General features: G+C 38.3%; 1 protein-coding gene across 1 annotated transcript in view; it reads left to right on the top strand.

Annotated features, from left to right (window-relative positions):
• The first annotated feature begins 1694 nt into the window (after positions 1 to 1694).
• The window catches only part of LOC131477924 (cAMP-specific 3',5'-cyclic phosphodiesterase 4B-like), a 371133-nt gene continuing 352066 nt past the window's right edge, over positions 1695 to 20761 (top strand). Inside the window, exons 1-2 of the mRNA XM_058681101.1 lie at positions 1695 to 1791; positions 12127 to 12365. Coding sequence (XP_058537084.1) covers positions 1750 to 1791; positions 12127 to 12365 — 281 coding nt within the window. The 5' untranslated portion in view covers positions 1695 to 1749. The remainder of the gene's footprint in view (positions 1792 to 12126; positions 12366 to 20761) is intronic.

Consider the following 20761-nt stretch of genomic DNA (forward strand, 5'->3'; position numbering starts at 1 on the left):
CTTTATTCTCAAATGTTTAGGGTTATTGTCATTGAATACATAATCTATCCTGTATGTAAATGATTTTTTAAGCTAAGTACCATTCTTAAAGGTAGTTACCATTCTTAAGGTAGTTAAGACAGATGGAAACTTCAATGTTTCTGCTAATGAACTACTTTTGTTTGATTTTGAGCAGATTTTGAGTAAAAGCTTTAAAATCCTGTCTGCTGCTCTTTGGTCAGCATCAGAACACAGTAATTATGACCATTCCTTTGTCTATGATGAGAAATTCTTGTTTGTGGATTTAAATACTTAACAGCGCTTCAGTTTTCTCTGCCTAGAACATATATAGAACCAGTGTTTCTTCCTTCCTCAAATCTCTTACCCACTTTGTCAGTTTCGCTGCCAATTCCTGCATAATACAGTCAAATTAAGTGTTAGAAATTCACCCTGGTTTCCTGGGTGATGGTACAATGCCACTATTTAGTATTCCTAGTCACATAACATATAATTTCATCATGCTCTTAATCTATATTTAACTTCATGTTAGAGAAGCAGACATTTCTAATCAGGCATATGTTAAGCATTTAAATGTACAGAATGAAAATAGATAGAAGTGCTTGAGTTTTGCAATAATATAGAATGTTTTGATACCAACACCTGCTAAATCACTATATGAATTGACACTTTTTGGATTGATAACTTTTGTAGTGTGTCTTTTCCAGTTGGCTGAACTCAGAATTCTTCATATTTGCTTATAACTTCTAATATGATTAGACTTTAAGTTTGAATCTGCTTTTAAGGCCTGAGTCTTCATAAACTAGTTGTGAGGCTTCAGAAACTAGTAACTAGTTTTCTTGTAAAGGTACACAAACAGAGTGTACCCTTAAATATTGGGAATGTTGAATTTTTTTCTGAAGTAACTTTAAGCAACCTACACAGAACAACTGTCATGAATGGCCGCATCCTTACCTCAAAATTGTCAGATTTTGATTTAAACCAGGAAATGGTAGATCTTTCTAAACATTGACTGCTAAAATTCACTGTGATGGATATTTGCCTATATACTTCTGTGTAATAGGGGTTTAAACTGGAGGTGTAAATTGAAATCACATTTTTTCCTGTCAAGTGCATTTGGTAATGTTATGCTTTTCTTTATATTTTTTACTTATTATGACATTATCAAGGCACATTACTTAAATTCTGACTGTCATATTTAGCTGTTGCTTTGGCCAAATAATTTTTTGAAGCTGTCCTCTTTCAATAAGGGAAAACATGAGCACTATTTTACTTGCTTTGAGAGGGATTAAATGAAATTTATTATGAGAAAATACTAGGCAATCAATCCCCAGATGAATACATATGCTTCGTATATTTTCTATGATCACTAATCATTTGGTAGCCTAATTATCACTCTCTGTTCTTATTCTTTCTTCAAAAATAGTTTTGTATTGATTTCTTTGAGTTTTGTGTTTTGTGAACCTTTTTTCCCCTATCTGTCAAATATGATTATCTTGGTCAATAGTGTTGCCTATTTATACATATACATTTTAAGCATTTTAAATGTCCATTTAATAGGGGCAGAAGGAGGAGGAAGGGAATCCCAGAGCTTATGAAATTTATCATTCAAAAATATTAATTTAGATACTATACTACATATTTGTATTTAAGCATAGAGATAATCTTTTTTTTTGTATTTTTTCTCCTGTAGATCCACAAAGCTGTGTTGAATAACAGTCATTTTAAAAGCCAATATTTTCTACCTCTATAATGAAGAAAAGCAGGAGTGTAATGACAGTGACGGCGGATGATGTAAGTTGCAGAATTGTATTCCCCTCACGCTTCATCTATCAAGTAAGGAAATAATTCCATGCTTGTGTTCAAGAGCAGACAAGGGTGTTGAAATAAGGGTCCGACTAGACATCTCTGTGGCTGTTTGACCCAGCGTTCTGCAAGGTGAATGGCAAGACACTGCCTAACCTGCTTTGACATGGCTGTATTTCAGTGTGGTGAGCATCATCTATAGAGCACCAATCTCTGATCCATGCTCATATCTTACTCTAGCTAATTCCTCTGCCCACTCTTCTTGTGTCCTTTAATGACATCCTTCCATACTAACCCTTGAAAATCACTTACTAGAGTAAGATCTTGGCAAGTATTTCTGAAAAGTTTGTGACACACATTTTATCTAGGTCTTTGCTAGCTAAGAGTGATCCTTGACCAAGCGGCATAGCTGCATTGGGGTATTCATTCAAAGTGCAGAATCTCAGGTCACATCTCAGATTTGCCAATCAGACTGCTATTTTAACAAGTCCCAAGGATGACTGAATACCCAGTGTGTGATTGTTGGCAATGTCCTGCTGCTAGTCATCTGACTAAGGTGTAAACTCAGCAGCTTACAGCTTTGGGTCTTTGTCAGCTGAGATTAATGAGCTACTTGTTTCCAATTTCCCACTTCCTTATCAGTGCTTCTCTAAAATCTGGTTCTTACCTAGTTACAGTTTGCAGGTGAACTGAAAATTACATGTACCACTATAATTTGTAAAAGTATGGAAGAGGAAATGAAGCAGCTTGGTGGAATGCAATAGGAGGAGATATTACATAGGCTGGGAGGGAGGGAGCCCTGTGAAAATCTGGAAAAACATTTCTAGTATAGGAACATTAAGTGAAAAAAAAACTCTGATCACATACAAGTCATTTTGTTTGAGTCTGTAGGAATAGATAAATGATAAATGAGTGAATGTGATTCCTTATATATTTGTGTTCTATGTATAACTTTTTTTTTAAAGATTTATTTCATTTTTATTACAAAGTCAGATATACTGAGAGGAGGAGAGATAGAGAGGAAGTGGAGCTGCCAGGATTAGAACCAGCGGCCATATGGGGTCAAGGCGAGGACCTTAGCCACTAGGCCACGCTGCCGAGCCCTATGTATAACTTTTTAAAAAAAGATTTGTTTTATGTTTATTGGAAAGTCAGATATACAGAGAGGAGAGACAGAGAGGAATATCTTCTGTCCAATGGTTAACTCCCCAAGTGACCACAACGGCTGGAACTGATCCAGTCCGAAGCCAGGAGCCAGGAGCTCTTCCAGGTCTTCCACGTGGGTGCAGAGTCCCAAGACTTTGGACCGTCCTCGACTACTTTCCCAGTCACAAGCAGGGAGCTGGTTGGGAAGCAGGGCCACCAGGATTAGAACCGGCAACCATATGGAATCCCTGGCGTGTGCAAGGCAAAGACTTTAACCACTATGCTATCACACTGGGCCCTCTACATATAACTTACTACAGTAAGTAAGTAAGTCTACATAAGACTTACTACAGTGCATGTCATAGGAATGTTACCCATTAGTGCTTTGCATTTAGGAACCAGGTTCCAGAAGTAAGATGTAGGTTAATGCCATTCAGTACTGAATTGAAGCAATTAATCACAATGAATGTGAAGTAGTTTAGTAGAGTTAAGGAAGTTGCAGGATTAGAAGTTGAAATGAGAAAATGAGTAAAGAGGCTAGGGGAGAAGAACCAGGAAATATCTATGTAAGTGAAGGAAAGAAAATGTGAAGTATATATATTAGGAAAATTATGCGTAGATCTATAATGATTTTTCAGCAACATAAACTGGTACTTTTAATTTTGTTTTCCATTAGCCATAAAAAATTTATATTATTTTGCTTGGAAATGCAGAGTTCCAGAGAGGAGAGACAGAGAGAAAGATCTTCCACTCATGGGCTCACCCTAAAATGTCCTCACTGACCAGATCTGAACCACATTGAAACCAGGAGTTTCCTCTCAGTTTCCCAGTGGATGCCAAGGCTCAAGAACTTGACCATTCTTCACTTCTTTCCCAGGCCATAAACAGAGTGCTGGTTTTGAACTGGAGCACCTGACAGCACAGTGCCCATATAGATGCCCATGCCACACATGGAGGCTTAGGCTACTACATCATAGAGCTGCCCCACGTTTAGTTCAGTTCTATTCATGAATGTTGGAAGTTTGTTTTAAAGAAGCAAATGGAGTCAATAATTGATGAAAATGACCTTAAGACAAGCCATTCCTATAATTATGCTTCTATGATGAAACTGCTGTTTTCAAAAAAAACAAAATTACTTTATTATTGTCACATGGAGCATCATAATATTTTGCCTTGATCAGAGTCCTAAGTATCATTTCATATTTCTCAGAATTTCTGTTTCTGATTTTGTGAAACTTAGAGAATACTGGCCTATGGTCTTAATAGAAAGTTTATCTGGACATAGGAGGTATCCTTGGAAGTATGTATCCATTTTATTACCATAGCTTTATTCTGAGACACTAAAAATTTAGACAAATATTTAAAATTTCTTAACATGGCAAAATATTGTAGTACCTGCAACACAGTCTTGACCACGAAGGCATCAGTGAGCCTCATTGGGAAAGCTCAATGGTCCTACCCTGCCTTTTTCATTGTGAGAACAGGAGGAAGAGATCAGTTACACTGGAAATAATATGATTTTTCACCAATGATTCAGAAACATGAAAATAATCCCAAATTAGATTGTTTACTTTGGAATTATTCAAATATAACGTGAACTTTGAATTGTGAAAAAAAAACACTGTAAAAGTTGTAATTGGAAAAATCAAAACAGTGGAATAGGGTGAGGACAGATTTAAACAGACGGAGAAACATTAATCAGGGTGAAGCAGAGAGGGCATATTCCAGGAAAAAGAAGAGGACAGACTGATGGCAGATGGACACTTGGGGATTAAAGGATATAGGAAATCAGCAGAGACAACGGTGTGGTGCTTTAGCGACCTGATATGACAGCAGCATTCAGCAAATGGCAGTCTGAACTCCACCTGCGGCTGGAACTCCGCCAGCAACCAGATGGGAAGGGGAGTTTACCAGAAATTCAGGAGGTGAACCCAGAAAAAGAGCTGCCTATCCTTTTGGTTTGTTTAATTTGTCCAGGAGCAGAGACAGAGCAGAAGATCCCAAACAGATGGTACAGAAACAGCGTGGATTTCACAGCCCAGACCCCCACTAGAGCTGAATTGGGTGCCATCTTGTGTAGTGAGACAAAGGCTATGGGACAAGATTGTGCATACACTAAACTGGGAATGAATTCATTTTTCATTCAATGAATTGCAATGACATGGCATCCTATAGGTTCCACCAAAAATAGGTTCAGGCAGCCCCCAGATCTAACAATCAGCAGATCAAGAACTTCACAAGTGGCACAGAAGGCATCATTTTGTACACTTGTGGGAAAGAGTCTGAGACTGCAAGGACAACAGTGAATTGCACATGTGCTGAGCTGGGAGTGAACTTACTGAGCTCAGTGCATTGCACTGGTCCCACATCAAAAATAATACAACTCAAAATAAGTCTGTGTTGCCCTCAGATCTAATGGCTAGCAGGTTCCTGCAAGAACAGCACCATCAACAACCTAGTTTTTCAGAATGCCTAGTGTATCCCTGATCCAGGAAACTGCATAAGCCAAAAGTAGAAGAAAGGTTGTATAGGCAATGGTGCACCCACAGCACAGGATCACAGGACATAGAGAGTGGCAAAAACGGAGGTTGGGCTACAGAGACCATGGTACAAGTCTAACATAAAAAGCCTAAATCTGAAACTCACTGGAGGGAGTGGCACAAGTGACTGCAAATAAAGAACCAGGTACCAACTGCAATAAGTAAAATTCATTGTATACCTGTGGGTGACACAGCTTAGAAACCTCCCATAAGGTGAAGACACAGCTAACCAGAAATACAATGACCAAGAGCAAAAGAAGAGACAAAGGCACAATGAATATTACTGAAGACTCCCCTGCAAAGCAGCAAAAGCCTTTGCCAACCTCAGAGTAAACTGAGGAGGACATCGAGAAAATGGGAGATACAGAATTCATAACACTTGTTATAAAGCTTCTTATCAACAAAGAGAAGCACATGCATAAATTTAAGAAATATGTCACAAAGGAAATAGCAACACTGAAACAAATCAAGCCAAATTACTGGAAATGGAGGATGCAATAGAACAAATTAAAAATACAGTGGAAAGTCTCAATAATAGAATGAAGAAGGCAAAAGAAAGAATCTCAGAATTGGAAGATATTTCTTGTTACCATGGGGAAACAGTCAAAAATCACGAAGCAGAGCTGAGTCAAGTTATAAAAAGTATTCAAGACTTAAGAGACACTATTAAAAGGCCAAATATAAGTTATGGGAGTTCCAGAAGGCACAGAAAGAGAAGCTGGGTAAACAGCATCCAGGAGGGTCATAGAACTCCCAACAGGGTTGCCCAAAAACAATCTTAAACATTACACATTCAATTGAACATAAAGAAAAGATCCTTAACTGTGCATGTGAAAAGAATCAATTGAACTATAGAAGAATGGTAATTAAAATCACAGGAGACCTCTCACAGGAAACTCTTCAGGCTAGACAGGAATGAAGTGACAAATTCCAGATTCTAAAAGCAAAAAATTATCGACCCACAATAATGTACCCAGCAAAGCTTTCTTTGTTTTTGAAAATGAAGTAAAATTTTTACACAGTAAAGAAAAACTGAAAGAATATGCCTCTTCCAGAACTGCCCTACAAATGATACTTAAAGGGCCTGGTGGCGTGACCTAACTGCTAAAGTCCTCGCCTTGAGCGCTCCAGGATCCCATATGGGCGCCGGTTCTAATCCCGGCAAATCCACTTGCCATGCAGCTCCCTGCTTGTGGCCTGGGAAAGCAGTTGTGGACGGCCCAATGCATTGGGACCCTGCACCCGCGTGGGAGACCTGGAAGAGGTTCCTGGTTCCCGGCATCGGATTGGCGCGCACTGGCTGTTGTGGCTCACTTGGGGAGTGAAACATCGGACGGAAGATCTTCCTCTCTGTCTCTCCTCCTCTCTGTATATCTGACTTTGTAATAATAAAAAAAAATGATACTTAAAGATGTTCTCTTGACAGAGAAAAGGAATTGCACCCACCAAAACCAAAGGCAAATGTGAAGAACATCCTAGTAAAATAACAGCAAAAGACTAACTTAATGAACAACTCATTGCCAAAGGACAGGACCAGATTACTTACCCTGAATGTAAATGGATTAAACTCATCAATCACACATCATAGATTAGTAGACTGGATTTAAAACACAATGCCCATTTATTTGTTGCCTGCAGGAGATATATCTCACCAACAAAGATCAGCAGAAACTGTATCTCATGGATTTTGAAGTTTTTGTTTTTGTTTTCATTTCTTTAAAACAGTTTTATTTCTCATATTAAATTCTTCACTGACTCACAGCTCATAGAGTAGCATCACTTTCTTCAAGAAGGTTCTTGATTTTCTTTCTCATTTCTTCAGTGATGCATTAGTTGTTTAGCAGCATATTATTTAACTTCATGGCATTATAAATTTCTTTTTTTCTTCCTGTTATTGATTTTGCTTTGTGGCTTTTCACTTGGGGGTACCTATAGTGACCTTGTAGTGGAGACTGTCATGTCCACATGTGAGAATATGGTGCAGTGTGCATCTCTACTTCCAGATTGACCATGGACTCCCAGTAAAAGTGTTGGATATGTCTTGGCAATGGGATGCTGGATTCTCTGCCATTGTCCCTGCCCATAATGATGAAGTTATGACTGTTTAGAAGAATTATACTGTTGTAATGAAATGGGGGAATTCAGTGGCGGGGGAAGATTTGTGGAGGGGTGTAGGGGATATGGAATTGTATCATAAAATGATAATAATAATGAAAATTTCCTACAAGAAGGGCAAAAGTTATAATTGCCATATATAATGTTCAAATTAATATTTGCCACAAATATTTGCTTTAGTGAGTAATGGAGAGTATTAGAATAAAGATAATTAGAATAGGAAAAAAAGGATGAGATCTGAAATTGAAAAACAGAAATGACTGCATCACATATTTGAATTTGAGGTTATTATTAATGTGGAATAGCTATGTGAATTATGTGCATGAATCTTAGTGTTTGAAATCATTATGATCTCATGATTAATGAAAGTTTATGAAACATTATTAATGTGCTTGCCTTTAACTTAATTTACAAAAAAATCATCCTCTTATATTCCTGTTGGGTGGCAATTTGTTTTCACATTAATTAAGGTCTTATGAAATAAACCTTTGCTATTTCACAAAGTCTTCAAGTCTATGAATTCAAGCTGGTTGGCAAGTTAGTTTGGGAGGTTTTTTTTTTTTTTTTTGGTACTTTCCAAGTTAAGAAATACTAAATAAATATACAGTTAGTTCACTTACAACAACTAAACATGATTGGTGATATTTACTTTTTCTAAAATAGAAAAATACCCAACAAGTTAATTAGGAAACACTGGTGGTTTGTAGTTTAACTAAATGCTATGTTTGTGTTCAGCAGTATGTTGTGACTTACCTAAGAGGTGAAGTATGTAACCAAGACTGTGGTTTCAAATAGCCATTATTTTCTCTGTATTTCTTTATATGTTTCTGTATATTTGAAGCTAGATTTATTTTTTAAATTATTGATTTATTTGAAAGGCAGAATGAAAGAAAGAGAAAGAGAGAAGGTGAGACAACGGGACATGCCTTCCCTTTGGTGGTTCATTCTCAGAAAACCAGTTTCTGAGAATGGGCCACAATGAAGCCTGGAGACAGTAGCTTCATCCAGGTTCATCTAGGTCTGCCATGTTGGCACATATATAGACCATTTTCTATCACTTTCCCAGGCACATTGTTAGGGAGCTAGAAGTGGAGCTGCTGGAATTTGAACTGCCACTCATTGAGGATGCTGGCCCTGCAGGCAGCAGCTTAACGCTCTATGCCACAGTATACTGACACTATTGCATTGATTTAGTTGTGAATTTTAGATTTTGTTTGTTCTTAAGTCTCGTCAGGAAAATTTTGTATGTTCGTCTCCTAAATTAGATTTTTGAGAAAGAGATTTACATATACCCACACTATATCCTTCAGTCTCTGAATTGTCTTTATCTGTGTTTTTCATAGACAAGCATACACTGTGCAGTAAGACCTAGTCCTATCTGGTCTCATGTGGATTAGCTAAATATAAATTATTGAAATAAAGGTGTGAGAGCAGATAATGTCTCTTTTTGTTACTCTATTTTTTCTAAGTGGCACAGCACAAGACTGTAAAACATATACATCAAGTATGTGCTGAATGAACCCAGCTAGACCATCAAACTTGGGATAATCATCTGTAGGCCAGCAGGTTTTGTAACCCTATCCAGCTTGGTTTGCCTCCATTGCCAGCTCTCATGCTCACCAGGGGGAGCAGTGACCCAGCAGAGCAGCCCCTGCAGTCTCCCTGTTGGGTTTGCCATTCTGCGCCTCTCTCCCACCCCGTCCAGACTTATATGTGCTGGTTGGTGCTCTGGCCCAGTTGACATGGCCTGCCTCACCTCGGCATTCAATGATGGGTGCTGCAACCTGGCTTGTCTTGGTCTGCCCCCAGTTTCAGCTCATGCTGGCGGGTGCTACATCCTAGCCCAGCCTTGAAAGTTCCCAGTCCCAGCCCTCATGTGAACTGGCTGGTGTTGTGGCCCTAGTTCTCACCTCTGACAGTGGTTACTGTGTAATAGCCCAGCCAGGCCTGTCCCTAGACCTGACCCAAATTTATACTGGTGGATTCTTTAAGCTGATCTGGTCTGGGCTGCAACCAACCAGTCTTGGTTCTTGTACTCACTTGCATGGATTGTGTCCTGACAGAGAAGTTCCCCAAGCTCCTCTATCAGTTAACCTCCAAGTTGCTGATCTCTGACACAATGGTGGGTCCTTGGGGCCCACCTTCTATCTCGGCAGGAATAGTGGCCTCGCCTGACCAGCACACACCCATTCCAACTCTTAATATTGGGTGGTACAGCTTTTGTATGATTCAGCGGGTGCTGAGACTTAAGCCCAGCCTATCCTACACCCACTCTAGCTCTTGCAAGCATTGATGAGTGCTGGAACCTAGCCCAGTCAGGAATACCCGAGACCCATTCCACACCTATGCCAAGGGACATTACAGCCATGACCAGTACACCACCCCCATTCTGGTTCTTGTGCTCACAAAGTGGAAACCCAGCCTAGCAGGGGCATCCCATTAGCTCCCTCACCAGACCCGCTCCCAGCCACAGATCTTGTGAATGCCACTGGTTGCTCTGACCAAGCCCTGTATTACCTGTCACCTAACTTGGTCTTTGCCATCAGTTGGTGCAGCCTGGCCTGGCCTGCCCCTGGTGTCAACTCTTGCCGGTGTGTGCTAGCCTAACTATGCCCAGCCTGCCGCCATCCCTGGCTTTCATGCAGACCAGTAGGTGTGATAGCCTAGCTTATTCCAGTGTGGCCTGCACTCTGTCCTGGCTCTTGGACATGCCAGTGTGTTAAGGTTTGACACTACCACTCCAGCCCCTTAGTGGCAACCCACACATTTGCTGACAAGGGAAGCAGCACTTCCCGACCTGACCAACACTCAGCTCTGACTCACATACTTGCCAGTGGGAGCTACAACCCATCTGGATAGCTCCCCGAAATCCCCCAACAGACCCACACACCAGACCTAGATCTCCTGCATGCCAGTGGGTGCTAGGCCCTTATCAGCAGTCTGTCCTACAATCTTGGCCTTTGTGTGTACTTGTAGAAGTTGTGGCCCAGCCCATCCCACACCTAATTCTTGGGTGTGCCTGTGGGTGCTGCAGCTTGGACCAGCCCAGCCTGTTCCCAACCCCAGTACCCATTAGTGTTGGTGAGTTCCATGGTCATGCCTAGCTCGCCCATAACTATCCCCTGTCCTTGAGCAAACCAGTTGGTATGGCAGTCCTATAGGAGTGAGCTCTCAAATCCCCACAGAATCTGTTCTCAGACCCAGTCCTTTCACGTGATGCTTAGTGTCATGGCTCAGCCTAACATGGTCCATATTCTGGCCTGGCACTCACTGAGGTTACTGTGGTTAAGCCATGCTTGCCAGCCCCTTTATCCATGGCTTTTGTGTGCACTGGTAGGCAGTCATTGATACCAACAATCCCAGCTCAGTTATCCCACATGGGCAGGTGTATTAGTTAGGCCCTGAAAGGTCCTCTGGGTTCCCTCTTGTGAACCACTTGGTTACAGCCCTCTTGTTTGCCTGTAAGTGCAATAGCCTGGCTGGTGGTCCCCCAGAACTCACTCATCACTTGTCATGTTCTCCCTCAGCAGTCATCTCTTCCACACATCTCCAGATCTGCTTTCTTGAGCAATTCATAGCCCCCTATGCCCATGCACATGGAAATCCCCAAGTCTGGTTATCCAACAGTGTGCCTGCCTGGGCCCATGCATGCTCCTGCATGGATCCTCAGACCCTGTCTGCTGGTGTGCTGGTATCTACCCCCCCACATATGCTGGCACACTGGTATAGTGAACACAAATTTGGCATTAACCAGGCCCAAGATGTCTACCAGCTATTAGCTGGTTTTCTCACAGTAATGCAGCACTTGACTGAGTACAATGCAACCTAGGCAGTTGCCTATAGCTGGGGATAGCATTAATTTCCAAAATATATTTTCAGTTGAGCAAATTGATTTTAGCAAATTAAAGCAGGAAAAGAGATAAGAATCCCACCAATCTAAATGCTGTAAATCACAAGCATTATCCACATGCCTTAAAATCTCCAGAAAATATACAACTGATAAATTTAACTCTAAAAGTTGAAAATCAGCCTCCCTTTAACTTGTGTCTGAAACTTTGGACACCAATGTTGAATTCTAGTTGTGAAATGATGAATTTGGAGTTCATGGCAGTCTGATTCTTTTTTTTTTTACAGATCTATTTTATTTTTTATTGCAAAGTCAGATATATATAGAGAAAGATCTGTATGTTGATTCATTCCCCAAGTGGCTTCAATGGCTGGGGATTAGCTGATCTGAAGCCAGGAGCCAGGAGTTCTTTCGGGTCTCCTATGCAGGTGTAGAGTCCCCAAAGCATTGGACCATTCTTGACTGCTTTCCCAGGCCACAAGCAGGATGGGAAACGGGGTCCCTGGGATTAGAACCAGTGCCCATATGGGATCCAGATGTGTTCAAGGTGAGGACCTTAGCTGCTAGGTCACCGCGCCAGACTCAGTTTGATTCTTTAGTTTTTTTATTTCATTCCATCAATTTAACTCCTTGTTTTCATTTTCTTTTTTTTCCTTTCCCCCGTGATTTCTCCAGAATGCTAAAGATTATTTTGAATGTAGTTTGAGTAAATCCTACAGTTCTTCGAGTAACACACTTGGGATTGATCTGTGGAGAGGCAGAAGGTGTTGCTCTGGAAACTTGCAGTTACCGCCGTTGTCCCAAAGACAGCATGAAAGAGCGAGGACTCCTGAGGGAGATGGCATTTCCAGGCCCACCACGCTGCCTTTGACAACACTTCCGAGCATTGCCATAACAACTGTAAGCCAGGAGTGGTGAGTACCCACAAGTTCAATGTTACCTTCCAGTTGCTGCAGATATAATATCATGCTATTAAAATGTGAGTTCACTCTGGGATAACTAAGACAAGTGGCATTTTGAGAAGCTGTTCTACTTTGGGTAGCAAGTTGCGGTCTTTGGAGTTGTAGAGCTATTTTCTGTTTCCTAAGATTGGAAGGAGTTTGTTCTAGACAGAGCTCACTTAGGTGGAAATGAGAACCGTTTGCATTAACAACAAGGGAAGGCAAAACTACTGCCTCATATCTGGATATAGAAAGGACTGTTTACTATGCATCAGTACATTTTAACTTATAAAAGCAAAGTTAAGTAGGACTACTTTTAGGGTAACATCTATAGTAAGTGTCTTCAAAAAAGATTATAAAAATTTATATGATGAAAAAGCTATTTATACATTTCAATCTAAAATTACTTTTGATTTCATTTCCCATAAAAATTTTGAGGTTCCTTGCCTATGTTGTTTCTGTTGTTATATTCTACATATATCCATATCTTCGCTTTAGTAATCTGCTAATGTTCATCTATAAAACACTTCCATGTAATTCAAAGGGGAGTGAAAATTGTGGTGTAAGAGATGCTTGGGCAGTTTTGCAATTTATGTTTGCGAAAGAAGCTATTTAAGATTAGTGTTGAAATTTTAATCAAGAAGATGAAATCTTATAAACAGTTAAAATTACATCCCAACACTGCTTGGATATGTGTTTTATCATGTACGTAGCCACTAAACTTTTCTGCCTTTATTTTCTTTTTTTACATATAATTTAAAGTATTTTCCAAGAAGTACTTGTTTAGATACTACAGCTTCATTAAGATGAAAAAAGTTTCTCTATTTCATGAGACTGTATATTCAAGAATACAACACTTTTAAGACCAGCACTTGTTTAAATCATTTGTTAAGAAGGATTAAACATTAAGTTATGGTGCAGTGTGATTCTGGTCTTCGTGCTGTGCCGCGTGCTGAGTTCTGCAGTGCTGCTGCTGCTACGTAGTCCAGCAGGTGTTGTTTGAATTACACTGGGTGTCTCAGTCATTTGGTGTTGATTTAATATTCTATGCATTAGATTACTGAAACTCCGGTGGTCACAGTTATTAGCATGAAACATTTCATCAAGAAAAGCCGTGTGTGATCAGGAAGCATGTTAAATAACTGCATGAGAGGAAGGTTAAGAAATATTAGAAGCTATGACTTACACCTGCTCGCTGAATTAATGAACAGTCATGACTGATCAAGAAGATCTAAAAGGGACATATGGCTCTCAGTTTACTCAGTTACACAGCCTATGGCCTAATTTTGGTTATGCTTTGGCATAATGATGGATTTGGAGATTTAAATTTATTTTTAGATTTGTTTGTCAGGAAGTTGGCAATGGTGCAGATGTATCAGTTGTTGAAACATTAAATGGCTTGTTTATCAATGAGTAAATGATGCTTTCTCTGATTACCTTACTACCATGTCTGATTCTCGAGATTACCCACCCCCAAATTCACCATAACCAGGCAACACAGAGGTGGTGACTGGCATAGCAGAGTCCTGGTTGTCATCAGTGTCAGTGATAAATGCCTCGTGAGGTATTTTGAATGCCATCCTGGAACAATATTTCTTGAAAAACAATATACCCTGTAGAGTGTGAGTTCTTTTAACTCAAGGGCATGCTGACAATTGTGGAATTCTCCTTTCTCAAAGATATGAAACCTGGACTCTAATGCTTGGAGCAGTCTTATTTTCTTTTCTAGGCTGAATGTTTTTATTTGTACAATACGGCGAGCTCTACTCACCTCATAGTCAATTGTGAAATTTAAATGAAGTAATCAGTATAAGGAACTTGGCTTAATAAAATACATATTTTAGGCAACCGCCAAGTGTTAGCTTTTCTTCTCCTGATCAACATCTAATAAAGTTTTTCAAATTTAGAAACCATGTTCAAGTATCAACTACCTCATTCCGACAGCCAGTTGTTTAGAGGGAAACGGAGGATTTTGATATTTTCCAGGCAGTTTATGTTACATCATCACCTGCAACTACCCCACATAAAAGTTATTCGTTCATAATCTGTCTGTCTTACTTAAGTTAACTAAGTATTTTTAAGGTATGAGAATATTTGGTCATTAATGTTGCAACTAAAATAGTTTTACACATCCCTTCAAAATCCTTCCATTGGAAAGTTTGATTCATGACTGGTTGTATGGCTGGTGTGATATAAACATTGTTTGATTACAAGTTAGAAATTAGAAATTCAGCTATCATCATTGCCATTGACTTGATGAAATCTCACATAAGGAAGGGGCAATGAAAATATAGGTTCAGTCTCCATATCTGGAGCGGCAAACTTTTTTTTTTTCTGCAGAGTCAAAGAAGTAAATACCAGAGGGTTTCAGAGAGTTCACAGAAACTGTGCATATCTACTTAAGATTTTAAAATTAATTTTGAAAATAGTTTTTGAAGGAAACAGAAACAGAGAACGGGAATGTGAGGAGAAAAAGGTTAAGAGAAAAAGAGAGAAAAAAATTCTAAAAAAAGAGAAAAAGAGTGGAGTAAAAGGAGGGAGAGAGATTTTCCATTCACTAATTTGATCCCCAAATGCCCATTGCAGTCCACATAGGGCCAGGCTGAAGACAGGCCTCTTGAACTCAATATAGTTTTCTCTTGAGGGTGTCAGGGATGCAACTATTTTACCCATACATCACCATCCATATCCCAGTAAGTGCATCAGCAGGAAGCTGGTTTGGAAACAAAGATGTGTCTTTGATATGAGATGCTGCTTTCCTATCCGGCATCTTATCCATGTATTAAATGCCTGCTTCCACATTACCCTTTTAAAAATTATTTTAAATTATTTTCCATGATACAGTTTCATAGGCATGGGGATTCTACCCGTTTCCTTGCCTTTCTTCCACTTCATTTTGCCCTCCCACCATTTTCTACCGTATTATTACAGTAGTATAATCCTTCTGCTATAGTTTAGCTCCGTTTTTTTTTTTTTTCAATGAAGTTTTACAAGTCCCTCCATATTGTCAGTGTTGTGTGCTTAGTACTCCTGTGGTCTCAGTATTGCCTTTATATTGTGAAAGTAGCCATGGACAATATGTCACTGAATACGTGTGACTCTGTTTTAACAAAACTTTGTTTTCCACAAGTAGCAGGCTAGATTTGGTTCAGCTTGCAGTGTTTCCTGACTGCTCTTGGAAATGAGTACAGACCACTAGAATGCTGGTCCTGGTGGCTAGTCACCGTGGTGACTACCATGAACAGAACTTGGTACTGAGTTCCTGACTTGTATGCTAAATAAGGCAGATATGGGACTATGAGGTCTGGATGAAGCCATTACAGAGTTTGAGTAATTATTACTGAAAAATATTACCAATTTTCATAAACATATATAAAAATGGATATGACATGTTTTGGGCAAACATGTTGCGTGTTAAATGCCTATGATATAAGCACAATGGTTTATTTATTCCAGAGCAAAGGATAATTAGAAGCAAACCTAACCTAATTTTATTGGGTTCCTTCTATTTTGTTGCTTTTCACATGAATTTCTTTGTATTTCATAAGAAAGAAATGAGGCAAGAATGTAGATGAAAATACTCATTTCTAAATGTTGTGCATCTAGCACAGTAACTAGTACTCAAGTATTGTTTGATGCTATTAATTATCAGTGACTTTTTTTTTGCCTTAGGCAGACTGAGTAGCAGAAAATATTCCTTTTCTAATTATTGGAAGTTCTAGGGTAGGTCTTGTAATCAGCTTGAAATATGGCAAGAGAAACTTAGAGATGGGGTAAAATGTTCATTTATTACTGACAAATTTCATATTAGACTGTAATTTATGTCAGTTGGAGACTAATTCCTAACACCAAACATCATAATTACCTCAAATCACCACAAAGTAACTGGAGATTTGGGTCTGGTTAGGCTTCCTGCATTCCCCATACACTCACAGAGGGAAAATCTATTCTTTTGGAATACAGAGAAAATCTGTAGAAATTTGCTTATGTGAGAAAACTGTCCATGAACAGTTTTTCCTTTTGAAAAAAAATAAGTAAGATTCGATTATTCCTTTTAGGAGGTGAATGTGGATGGAGACTGGGAATGTTGTGCTGATGACCTTGTTGATACTTGGAAGTGTATTAAACAGTTATAAAAATATGCTCTTTCAAAAAATATATACTTTTTTGCGAGATTCTCCAAGTGAAAAAAAATTCTTTTCATGTAAGGTCGAGGGTCTTATGAGGTGTTCAGCTATTCCTTAGAGGTGTCAGCAGTACACAGGAATAGTTTACCTGGCAAATAGAGATTGCTTTTGATACCAACCACTGTCCTTTTAAACATTTGAAGAAAATAGAATCTGAAATCAAAGTTTCTTGTGTATATAAACTGCCATTCAAAGGAATTTATGTCTCAAATTTATCATATTGTTTTTTATTACTTTTTAATATAGGGGGAACAGATTTCATGTATTTTGGGTGATAGTCACACTTTACTGCCTTCCAGTCTCGCTCCCTGAATCATTCTCTCTCCTCTCCATCCATCTCTCCCTCCCACCCTCCTTCCTTCCTCCTTTCTTACCCTGCTGCCTTCCTTTCTGCCTTCTTTTTCTTTAATTTTTGTTAAAAATGTAATTTCAACTCAATATAATTGCAGCATTAAAGCATCACTAACCATACTATTCAACAAATGGAAAAGTAGGTAGACCACAACTCCACAAGGGTATAAACCAGGGCTTAATTGTCTCATTTTGTTAGTGGATTCTTCAGGCTTTGTGTAGAGTTTTGTAAGCAGCTGCAACCTGAGCCATCTTCCTGTATCAAGGCTGAAGCTTTTAAAAATGTGTGGCAGTTTCTTTATTTTAAAACTTTGAAGTTTCTCCCTGACTTTTGGCTTCTGGTTCTATTGTGAAAAATCAGTTCTCTGTAATTATTACTGCTTTTTTTTAAAAAAAAAAACTTATTTTATGACAAAGTTCATAGGCTCTTTTATTACAAATACTTTGGTGTTTTTTGTCTACATTAAAGCAGTCTAACATTGACTTTCTTACTCTGTCTGGAACTTGTTGGACCCTTGAGTATGTAAATTCATGTTTTTAGAAATGTAAAATTATTTGCCATTATTTGTTCAAATAGTTTCTCTAGCAGCATTTCTCTTCTGCTCTTTGGATTTTGGTTAAATATATTTTTGATTTCATTATATTCCATTTCTTAATCTATTTTGTAAGTGTTTTTATATAACATACACATGGTGTATTTCAAACAGGTTATAAAAAATATGTATTGTGCAAAATTATTCATGGTCTTCAAAAATTTTACACTAAAATAAACCTATATTTAAATTCAATTTTTAAATGAACTTTTTGAACTACACTTAAAACATTCTGATCTGCCTTCCCATTTGCTAATTCTGTTTTAAACTATATTTAATTTGTTACTAAAACTAGCATAGTAAGATTTTCCATTTTATTATTTGGTTTTTTAAATTTTTTTACAGTTTTTATTTAAGTCCTTTAATATATACAAGACAACTTTTTTCGCTTCCTATTCCTTGCAATATTATTTAAAAATTTATATATAATAATTTCTGAATACAATGCTTTAAAATGAAAAAAAAAAAGATTAGTCATCATCTTAATGCTTTAGGGTCCAGGCTAGCTGTGGCTCACTTGGGTGCCTCTCACTTGGAGGTTAGAATCAAGTATTAACTTGATTAGACTAATACTGTGGTCATGCTTGATTGGATGGGTAGTAAGTTGCAGTTCTGCCCCCAAGCTCTCTCACAAAGGTCTTGGCAGGCTCAGTTTCTGTCTTTCTGTTGACTGAAAACCTTGCCTTAATGACCTCATAGAATGACATGAGGGGTACTCATTGTTAATATGTTTTCTCCAGAGCAAGGACTTTGAGAGTAAGAGGCCAGTAGAAAGTACGTGGGATAGAAGTCAAAATCTTTTACAACTTTATGTTTGGAAATGATATCCTGTTATTTTTACATATTCCATTCTTTAAGCACAAGAGGTGGAGATTTTGCAAAGAAGTGAGTACAAAAGTTTAAAAACATTGTAAACTAATTTTGAAGTTGGAGTTCACACTGTAGATATCCCAGGCTTTTAAAAATGATAAGACTGCTTATTTTACTCTTTGTTTATCTTAATCTAATGATTATAATGAGTCTATGTTCTACTATTTCTTTTCAGGTGATTATCACTAATAATTTTTGCATATCTTTGTATTATTGGTATCTTTATTAATATGAATAGAACAGATTTCACGCATCCTTTAGGTACTCTTTCAAGAAAATAACCACATATCCATTTCTTCCTTTTACCTCTCCTCTCTTTTTCCACTCTTCATCAATTTTTGCAGCATGATTTCAATCCACTCCATAGTCACAGGCGTAGTTCTCCACTAGTGGTTATATTCAACAAGCGAAAAATAGGAGGACCACAGTTTAACAGGAGTATAAACAAGGTCTAAAAACAATAATCATATCACAAAAGTTCTTTTTTCATTCCTATACTTCTTTTGTGTTCTAAAAGAACTGTCACATTTTACAGAAAACATGGTATTTGTCTTTTTGAGACTTGCTTATTTCACTGAGAATAATTGTGTCCAGTTGCATCCATTTTGTTGCAAAAGGCAGGCTCTCAATCTTTTCTACGGCTGAGTAGCTTTTTTTTATTTTATTGTGTATACATAAAATGTTTGCCTTATCTAGTCATTAGTTGGTGGACATTTGGGTTGATTCCACATCTTAGCTGTTATGACGTGAGATGTTGTAAATATGAGAGTACAGATCACACTAATTTGATTTCATTTCATTTGGGTAAATTCCCAGGAGTGGGATAGCTGCTTCATATGGTAGATCTATTTTAGATTTCTGAGAAATCGCCAAGCCATCTTCCGTAATGTTTGTATTAGTTTGTATTCCCACCAGCAGTGAGGTCGGGTATTATTTTTTCTAGATCCTTGCTTGATTTCTGAATTATAACCATTCTAACTTGAGTGAGATGAAACCTCATTGGCGTTTTTATTTGCAGTGCCTGATGGCTAGTGGTGCTGAGCGTTTGATCATGTCTGCTTGCAATTTGAATTTAATCCTTTGAAAAATGTCTATTTATGTCCTTTGCCCATTTTGTAACTGAATTGTTTTTCTACTTGTGGAGTTTCTATAGCTCTTTATAAATTCTGGATATTAGTCTTTTACCAATTTCATAGTTTGCAAATGTTTTCTCCCTTTCTGTTGGTTCCCACTTCACTTTGTTGAGGACTTCCTTTACAGTATGAAAGCTCTGTAACTTGATACAATCCACTTTGTCTAATTTTGCTTTAAATGCCTGTGCTTTTGAGGTCTTCTCCGAGAAGTCTCTCCCCGGTCAATATCTTTCAGATTTTCCCCTATGTTTTCTTCTTGCAGTTTGATGGCATCAGGTCATAGATTTAGATCTTTAATTCATTTTGAATTTGTTTTCGTGTGAGGTAGGGCTCTTGTTTCGTATTTCTGATGAATCTTTTAAAAATTATTAAAGGACATTCTTCATACACACACTTTTGATAAAATTTTAGTAATTCGCTACGACCATGTATCTAGTAATAGAATGAAGAAATGTAACTTTACTAGTTTCCTAGAAACCCCTTGAATGCTCCCTCCCTGTCACTAACCTCTCACTTCTAATAGCAATGTTTGGTTTTGTGTTTTAACTCTGTGTGGACATAATCACAGTGCTCACTATTTTGTGTGACTTATTTTCCTATTTTCTAGAGTTAAAAGATATTCTTAATCTGAAATATTTTGTTATTTGATTATTAAGGTGCTTTGGGGTACTGGAGCATTGATAGTCTTTCTGGAAACATCCTTGTCCCTGGATCTCAGTGATGACCTATCAAGGGCTCCTTCTCCTCTGCTTGGATTATCACCAAAGAACGTTTCCTTGCAGTCATCTGCATGAACAGAGTAGTGACTTTGCTTTTATGATTGTCCAATGGGAATAGCCCTTTGCAAAACGAGTTTGAGAGGATGTCACTGTTGAGTCCTTCACCATGGGCTTTACTGGACTTTGATTTCATCTTTCTCCTGGTCATAAAGACCATAAAATCACTGTTCACAGTCACTCTGTGGCAGAGGTGCTCAGGGCAATAGGTACTTTGGTGAGAAACATTTCCTTGCATTCTGACTTGCTGTTTCCTTACTAACTTGTTTCTTTAATTGTGTCAAGAAAATAAGGGGATAGTTTTTACTCTTTTTTTTAAAGATGTTTTAAATTTTTTATTGGAAAGGCAGTTCCACAGGGAGCAGAGATGCAGAGAAAGATTTTCCATTCACTGGTTCCTCAAAGTGGCTGCAATGGTTGGAGTTGGGCCAATCTAGAGCCAGGAGCCAGGAACTTCTT

The sequence above is a fragment of the Ochotona princeps genome, chromosome 2 (genome assembly GCF_030435755.1).
Source record: "Ochotona princeps isolate mOchPri1 chromosome 2, mOchPri1.hap1, whole genome shotgun sequence".
Lineage (NCBI taxonomy): Eukaryota > Metazoa > Chordata > Mammalia > Lagomorpha > Ochotonidae > Ochotona > Ochotona princeps.